Source organism: Bos indicus, chromosome 23, assembly GCF_029378745.1.
Source record: "Bos indicus isolate NIAB-ARS_2022 breed Sahiwal x Tharparkar chromosome 23, NIAB-ARS_B.indTharparkar_mat_pri_1.0, whole genome shotgun sequence".
In the NCBI taxonomy this organism is placed as follows: Eukaryota; Metazoa; Chordata; class Mammalia; order Artiodactyla; family Bovidae; genus Bos; species Bos indicus.
In genome coordinates this window covers 29,279,063-29,287,189 of record NC_091782.1, presented here as the reverse complement: position 1 = coordinate 29,287,189, position 8,127 = coordinate 29,279,063, and the positions used below count along the sequence as shown (strand labels likewise).

At 52.8% G+C, this 8,127-nt stretch overlaps 1 protein-coding gene across 2 annotated transcripts; it reads right to left on the bottom strand.

Moving 5' to 3' along the window:
- Positions 1 to 3,799: 3,799 nt before the first annotated feature.
- On the bottom strand, positions 3,800 to 8,037 carry PRRT1 (proline rich transmembrane protein 1). 2 transcript variants are annotated; one of them, XM_070778165.1, is made up of 5 exons: positions 7,882 to 8,037; positions 7,063 to 7,206; positions 5,618 to 6,153; positions 5,080 to 5,265; positions 3,800 to 4,904 (listed from the first exon to the last, which is right to left on the bottom strand). In XM_070778165.1, the coding sequence occupies exons 2-5, from the start codon at positions 7,079 to 7,081 to the stop codon at positions 4,728 to 4,730; spliced, it is 918 nt and encodes a 305-aa protein (XP_070634266.1). In that variant the 5' UTR covers positions 7,082 to 7,206; positions 7,882 to 8,037; the 3' UTR covers positions 3,800 to 4,727. The 2 variants fall into 2 exon arrangements, with proteins under 2 accessions (XP_070634266.1, XP_070634265.1); XM_070778164.1 differs by lacking the exon at positions 7,882 to 8,037 and having other exon boundaries at positions 7,063 to 7,472.
- Between the last annotated feature and the right edge of the window lie 90 nt (positions 8,038 to 8,127).

Here is an 8,127-nt window from a genome sequence, read left to right as displayed (position 1 = left end):
TTGGGCTTTTTAAATGCTCCCCAGATGACTATAATGTATTGCCAGAGGCAAGAATCCTGACTCCAAGGAATGCCTGGAGCTGTGTTTAGAAACCCACTGCTTTATTTATTTTTTAAAAGGCAACTTATACCCAGTTTTTAAAATTTTATTTATTTTTGGTTGGGCTGGGTCTTTGTTGCTGCTTGAGGAATTTCTCTAGTTGCAGTGAGCAGGGCTACCCTTCATTGAGGTGCGCAGGCTTCTCATTGAGGTGGCTTCTCATTGCTGAACACAGGCTCTAGGCACAGTGGCTGCAGTAGTTGTAGCACGCAGGCTCAGCAGTCATGGTGCATGGGCTTCAGTTGTTCTGTGGCATATGGAATCTTCCCAGACCGGGGGTTGAACCGGTGTCCCCTGCATTGGCAAGTGGATTCTTAACCACTGGACCATCAGGGAAGTGCCGAGAGATTCCTTCTTGCTGCAGTGAAGGAGATTGATCTGAGCTTTGAAGGATTGGTATATTTTGGCCAAGTGGAGAAGCCAATGTGAAAGGAGGGAAAATATCATGAGCATAAGCTTAGATGTGGTCTGAAACACATGGCAAGCAGCAAACAATTTGGTTTGCAACAGGCAAATATTAGAGAAAGAGCTCTTAGATTTGAGGACAGCTCGGTAAATAAAGATCTGGAGGTGGGCATGAATAATACAGTTTGGTTCCACAGAAAGCTGGATGATGTCAAATTATGGGAGAGGTCAAAGGCCAGATTAAAACTTTGTGAACAGTTGAGTAAGCAATAGGGAATCTTGAAGGGCTTTTGAGTAGCATGTTAAGAGTTTATAAAAGCATGTTTAGGGAGGGTAACCCGACAGCAGTGTTAAGGGAGACCTGGAGTAGGAAGGGGTGGGAAAGAGGGAAACCTATTAGGGAAACTGTTGTAATAATCCTAGATGAGGTCATTTCCCAGCAAGAAGTGGGGAAAAGTTACAGATTCAAAAGACATCATGATGGCAGAATTGACTGGGCTTAACAGCTCACCACAAGTAAAGGCAGGAAGGAGGTGGAAGAGGCATCAAGTTTTCAAATAAGGAAGGGCACTGGGGAATTGGTGCTGTCTACAGAGGGAGGGGAGCTGGTTTTCAGTGGCATTTTATCTATTTGGTTTTGAACCAGCTGACTTTAGAGGACAGGCCGCATTGCTTCCCTGGTAGCTCAGACTGTAAAGAATCCTCCTGTAATGCGGGAGACCTAGGTTCAACCCCTGGGTTGGGAAGCTCCCCTGGAGAAGGAAATGGCAACCCACTCCAGTATTGTTGCCTGGAGAATTCCAGGTCGCAAAGAGTCAGACTGAGAGACTTTCACACCTAGCATTGTCCACATGTTCCACAGACACCAGAGGAATGCTTATAAATACAGAGTTTGGAGAATGTTCTACTCAATTTGGACTGTTAACAGAATACCATAACTGGCTATCTTATAAACAGCAGAAGTCAATTTCTCAAGTCCTGAAGGCTGGAAATTCCAAGATCAAGGTGTTGGCAGATTCAGTGTCTAGTGAGAGCTTCTTTTGGTTCACAGAATACCTTCTAGCTATGTCCTCACATGGTGGAATGGTAAGGGAACTCTCTGGGGATCTTTTATTAATTAAAACAATTAAAAAAAAATCTTTTGACCATGCCACGGGGCATGTGGGGTCTTAGTTCCCAGGCAGGGATCAAACTCATGACCCCTGCCTTGGAAGTGTGGCGACTTAACCACCCGACCACCACGGAAGTTCCTCTGGGGTCTCTTTTATAAGAGCATTAATCCCATCCATTAGGGCCTACCCTCAAAACCTAATCATCTCCCAAATGCCACACTATCACACTGGGGATTAGGGTTCAACAGATGAATTTTAAGGAAACACAAACATTCAGTCTGTAGCAAAGGAGCATTTGGTTACAAATGAGGTCTGAGTTTGGAGTGGATGAGATTTTTCAAGGGAAATTCTCAGAGAAGGAAAAAAAAAAAAAGTCCATATATAGTTGCTTAAGGCACAGAAGGTAAAAAAAAGAAAAAAAAAAAAAAACAAAAAACAGGCGGGGAGAGAGGAAGAAGGATAAAGTGAGGTTTGTGTGTGCACAGAGTCAGACACGACTGAAGCAACTTAGCAGCAGCAGCAGCAGAGGGGAAGGAGGTAATATGTCCCTGAACCTGGGAAAGTGGGGAATCCAGGATGAAGGGACAAACATGGAAGGGTTCAGAGAGGCAGTGTACTATGAAAATACCATGGGTTCTGGCTCCTGGTAACTTTGGGTCATTGAATACTATTTGAAAAAAACAGTTTCAGTAAAGTTTGGATTGGACGCATATTCCAAAGGGTTAAGAAGCAGTGGGTATGAAGGAAAGACATTTCTGACAACAGTACGCCCTATTGAACGGAGGTGGGAGAGGGGACGGTGGGGTTGGAGGTGGTGAGTAGGTAGTGAGGAAGTGCGAACTGCAAATGTAAGTTCTTTTTTCATGAAGTCGGGTAAGGAAAGCACAGCAAACCTGAACCATCCAAAGGAAAACCCATGATCCCATCCTCTTCCCATGTCTCCTATCACAGTGCATGGCTTCCGTTTTAGATTATAAACTTCATGAGTTTCAGGGTTTACACCTGCTGTCGGAGATGATGTCTCACCAGCATCCTGCATGGAATTCAGGATAGGACCCTGTCCTGCAGGTGCACAGCTGAAGACACCAAGTCCACTGCTTGTGCCACCTCTCCCTCCCCAAGAGGTCTCCTGGTTGAGGGTAACTAGCCCAGGTAGACGTGTGAGGCTACTGACTTTCTCCCTGGCATTCTGCTTTAGTCAGAATATTTGTGATCCCTGCACCAATACATATGTTGAAATTCTAATGTGCAATACAATGGTATTAGGAGGTGAGGCCTTTGGAATGCACTTAGGTCCTGAGAGTAGCACCCTCATGAATGGGATTAGTACCCTTGTAAAAGGGACCCTACAAGGACTTCCCTGGTGATCCAGTGGTTAAGGCTCTGTGCTTCCAAGGCAAGGGGTGTGGTTCGATGGCTGAACAGGGGTGAAATACGATCCCACAAGTCCCGTGGCCAAATAAATACATAAGGAAATAAATCTCACAGAGCTCCCTAGCCCTTTCTGCCAAGAGAGGATACAGTTAGAGAGGAGACAGGGATCGGTGTACATTTAGAGATCTACAACTCAGAAGAGGGCCTATACCTGACCGTCCTGGCACCTGATCTTAGACTTCCAGGAAAGTTCTGTTCTTTATAAGCCACCCAGTGACGGTATTTTTGTCACAGCAGCCCGACCCCCGCAGCTCCGTGCTCCCTTTGCCTTGCCTACCTACACTGGTACAGCACAAGTAGGGCTCGACCCGGAGTTGTCTGCCACCCTCCAGCCTGTGAGCAGGAACAGCTGTGGGCAGCTGGGCATGTTTCCCTGCCCCATGCCATCCTATCCTGGGCCAACTTTTTCAGAATACCCTGCCTACTTTCCTCCTGCCTTCCTGGAATTCTGGGGATAGATTCCTGGATCTGCTCGTAAATCTTCCTCCAAAGTCTTAGGTCGAGTCTGGTAGGGAATGGAAAAGGTGTGCTGGGTAAAGAAATGTCTAAGAAGAATGGATCCCCAGGTCTTCGCCAGTAGGATCCCCAGGGAAGCCTCTCTTTCCCATCTTTGTGTTTGTCTCTCTGGTGTGCGGGAATCTGTGTCCATTCACTATTGTCTCTGTAAGTTTTTGTCCGCCCCTCCCCCACGTCCCCAGAAGGGGAGATAAGTGAAAGGCGAAACCAAAGGAGCCGGGTCTTTGCTAGTCTTCGGGATTGCGGGTGATAAATCCACTTAATCTATTTAATATTGTCTTTCAGAAGTTCACACACACACTCACACACAGATCAGAACAAGGTGAGGACTAATGAGGAACAGGGATTGGGCTGGCTCCTTCCAGATAGTGGAAGATTTGTACCCTCGGTTCTTTCTGCTCGCTTGCCCAGTTGGGGTAGGAGGAAGGGAGTATTTACAGAGAACGGGGACTTAATCTTCTTCCAGGGAGAAGGTTCCGAAACCGGTAACCTCCTAAATCTCATTCCAAACCCCCCTCACCGCCCCCCATCCCGCCAAAACCCAAAAGTTATAGAGGTCCTGGGATTAACATGAAAATAGACGGGGATGGAGTGGAGGAGAGACAGAAGTGGAAGTGAGGGTGAGGGTTCTGGCTAACCTGGGGCTCGGCTCTCACGCCGGGAGAAGGTGTGGAGTGACAAGTATACTGACAACTATCCGGGCAAGGCCTGGCGCCACAAACCCAATCACCGGACTGAATCACCCCGCAGGGAAGAAAAGAAGGCGGAGCCTGCCGACCTGGAGGCGGGGTTTTATCAGAGCCGGGGCGGAACCTATGGAGGAGGCGGGGCTTTAGGGACCAGTTTTCAGTCTGGGGAGCCTTGACTGAGAGAGTTCGGCTGGGGGTGCTGTATTTAGAGGGGGTGGGGGCCTGGAGCGACTGAGGGCCCGGCCGGGAAGTGGCGTCCCTATTAGTGTGGGTTTTGGCGAGGTTCCTGAGGAACTGGATTCCGAGCGTGCTCGCAAGGCGAGAGTTTCCGTGGAGGCCTAGTTTAGGATGTAACCAAGTCCAGTAGCCCCAGAAGCGGGTGTGCGGGGCGCCCACTGTGGATCCCCGGCTTGACGGCAAAACGTGCTTGGGACGTCGAGGGGCGCAGGGTGGGGCCGGGCCGTGGTTGTCCTTACGGATCCCAATAGTTCTCGTGGTGCTGCGCTGCAATGATGATGACTACGGTTAGGATGGTACAGAGCACCATGGCTGCAATGCCCACCGCCAGGGAAATAAAGGAGAAGTTCCGGGCCTCGCGTGAAGCGATTTCAGCTGACACCATGTCTCCGCGGGCCAAGGCCGTGCGCACCTGCGGGGGACAGGGAGGGAAAGAAGATCAGAGAGCCGCTACCTCGGCCGCACGCCTCAGCCTCCCTCTAAGATGCTCCCTCAAACGTCCAGCACTCCCTGGGAATAAGAACCTCTTGAGTCCTCCTCTCCATACTCCGCCTCCGTCCCCTCCCCTCCCCTCACCCCCCACACACCTGCACTGCCTTGAAGATGGCAATGATGCCTGTAGGCCAGAAGCAGCAGATGGTGGTCAGCACCGCGATGGGCATGTAGTCGTGGGGCGGGCGCCTTGGCTCCAGCAGGGCCAGCCCTGGGCCCTGGGGTGGCGGGGGGAGCGTGGAGGTTACTCCTGTTCCCCCCGGGGTCGCGCCTGCATAGGGCTGTGAAAGGAAAGAAGGTTGTAGGGAGGGGACGTCTATCATTCTTAAACCCTCTTTGAGCCCACCAGCTTTCCACGTCTAGCAGAGAAAGAAGGTTGCTTTCCTCTTTTAAACCTCCTCTGGACTTCAAGGCTGTTTCCCCTGCCAGATCTTCATCTTTGACTCCAACAGACCACCCACCCCATTCCCAGATCTTTCTCTAGTCTCTCCTCTCCCTTGGCCCCAGATCGCCTCCTGGTCCCCTGGTTCTGTTCCTCTTTCCCACCAGTCCCCACTGTGCCTCCAATTCCATGTCCTGTTCCATCCTTCTCCCAGCCCCCTCCTTCCAGTCCCCTGTCCGCCCTGTACTCACCGTGCCCACCGGGTAGACCGGCACGTAGGCAGTGCAAGGCTGCAGCTGTAAAGGGTAACCCGGGGCTACGTAGCCACCCAGCGGCAGCGTGCCTACCGCTCCCGTGTGCGTGGGCACCACGAAGCCCGGGGCCTGGGCAGTATGAGAGGTCGCCGGCGGGGGCGGGGCGGCGGCGGCGGGCGGCGGTGGGGGCAGTGGGCCCTCGAAGCGAGTCTCCTGCAGGTAAGGGTCGGGTGGCATGCGGGGCAAGGTAGCGCAGCCGGGTGGGGGCGCCCCAGCGGCCGGGCCAGGAGGGGCATGGTGTGGGGGCCTTGGCAAGGTAGCGGAGGACGAGGGACCGCGCTGAGCGGCGGCCCCAGAAGCCAGGCCCCCTGCCCCTAAGCGCGGGAGGGTGGCAGTGCCGGACTGGTGGTAGTGGTGGTGGTGGTGATGGTGCGAGGAAGGGGCTGTCTGTGGGGGCGGGGCAGGAGGTTCGGCGGGGGGCTGGGGGGCATTGTAGGGTGGTGGAGAGGTGTGAGGGACTGAGTCAGGGAGACCTGGGGGCGGTAAGCAGAGGAGCCAGTATGGGGAGAGATAAGATAGATGAGATGAGGGAGAGGGGGAGACACAGAGGGTCAGGGACGGAGAAAGATAATGGGAGAGACAGAGAGGAGATGAGTGAGAAGCCATCTCTCATTCTTGGGGGAGGAAAGGGGTGGTATCTAGGCCAACAGCCCTTTCCCCCCGCCCCCACTTTAATCTAGTTTTGAGGTCATAACTCTCTTCTGCTCCTCTCCCTGCTTCAGCAGTGGGCACACAGCTTTAACCTGCAGACCCAAACTCCTAACCCTCTTGGCTTATGGCTGCTTTGGGGTTTGCCTATCTGAGCTAGTCCTGCGTGTGCACATGTATAGACATGCAACACTTGTGTGAACATGTGCTCAGTCCAACAGTTGTATAAACACATGTAGGATAACATGTTCCACTCTGCCATTCCTTTAGTGGGGAGGGGGTCCCCTAGTCTCTCTTGGAATCTCCGAACCTCTTTTAGGGCAGATTAAGAAGGGTCCTCTGGATTTTACTCCCCTGGCAATCCCCATCTGATCATCTCTCCATATTACCCCGCTGGATGTCTCCATGCGGGCCAGCGTTATCTGTCCATCTGTCACTCCCAATGATGCTATCCGTGCAGTACCTGGCTGATGCTAAGCCAGTCTTGTACTTCCCTCACCCTCTTAACCTGCCCCCCTCCCCCCCAGTGTTGTTGGCAAGGGACCGAGCCTGAGACTGGCCAGAGGAAAGGAAGAAAAGGGAAGGATATAGAAAGAGAAGGGGGCTTGGGGGGAGGGATATGGAGAGCTGGATAGAAGGGGAATGAAACAGAACCACCCGCTAGGGAGGGGTAAGGGAGGGGGGGTAGTCAGGAGGCAGTGGAGAGGGCGAGGGGTTTTGTTGTTGTTTTCTACCTGACTTTTCGGATGACATGCTTGCGCTCTCCCTGGGACAAGATCCGTGCAGCCGGAGTCCGGAGTCGGGGTCCCTGGCTAGCACCGGAGTCTGGGTGCGCAGATTGCGCAGCCGGCAGCAGCGCAGAGATGGAGAGATGAAGACTGTGGCGGCGGGGGGCGGAGGGAAAGCTGAGAGGGGGGAGCTTAAAGGGACCGAGGCGAGGGAGGGGGAACCCTTCAGAGATACCCCCACTTGGTCTCTCTCCGCTTTTGGACTATGTCTCGCCTCCTCTAACCCCGGCATTCAAGCCCCCAGTTTGGGTTCCTTTGGAGTTGTCATGGAAACTGGGAGGCAAGCAAGACCAGGCAAGGCGGGTGGTACTAAGGGAAGGAAGGAGGGAGAAAGAACCCTCTGGAGGCTTCCCCTTCAAGACTGGCTGTAGTGATTATACTGTAGGAGGAAGCGAGCAGGTGCTCAGTGGATTCAGTACCCCGGTTCCCTCTGAATCTTTTTCACCCCAGTCAGGCCTCCCCCCCCGCCCTCCCCCCAACTCAGCCTCCCTCAGAGTCCCTGTAAGATCTGGGGATCTTCTCTCAAATCCTTGGCTCTAGTTTCCCTATCTGTACCAGAGATGCCTGTGTGAGAGAGAACCATAAAAACAACAACAAAAGTTCCCAGGGTTATGATCTTGACCTGCCGCTCTGGCTTGGGAGGAATCCGGAGGTAAAGTGAGAGGCCCCAGTCTATAGTCGTTGGGAGGTAGTAGGGCTTGTGGTGTGTTGGGGGGCAGGAGTAGGACGAAGAGGAAACTTGGGGGATACTTAGTTACCTCTTACCTTCAGTATGTAGGAGCTGTAGCACGTTGGGAGGAGAGGACGAATCAACTGCTCATTGCCGGCAGCTCAGTTTGGCAGTACCTGCTTGGTCCCCCTTCCCCCGCTTTGCTTACTAGGCTTCTTAAAGAGTTTCCAGGGCCCGCAGTGTTCAGATCCATTCCTGAAATCCCACCCACCCACCACCCCCGCCAAGACGCAGCGCCATCGCCTGAGTCGACCCGGGGGCCTGGCGGTAATTGCAGTCTT

Bases quoted from the DNA above. Each gene is read 5' to 3' on its own strand.
- PRRT1 (XM_070778164.1), bottom strand. From the start codon at position 7,348: ATGCCGGGGTTAGAGGAGGCGAGACATAGTCCAAAAGCGGAGAGAGAC. The intron at 6,154-7,062 runs GTAGAAAACAAC...TACCGCCCCCAG, and splicing joins CATGTCATCCGAAAAGTCAG to GTCTCCCTGACTCAGTCCCT. The intron at 5,266-5,617 runs GTGAGTACAGGG...TTCCTTTCACAG, and splicing joins CGGTCTACCCGGTGGGCACG to CCCTATGCAGGCGCGACCCC.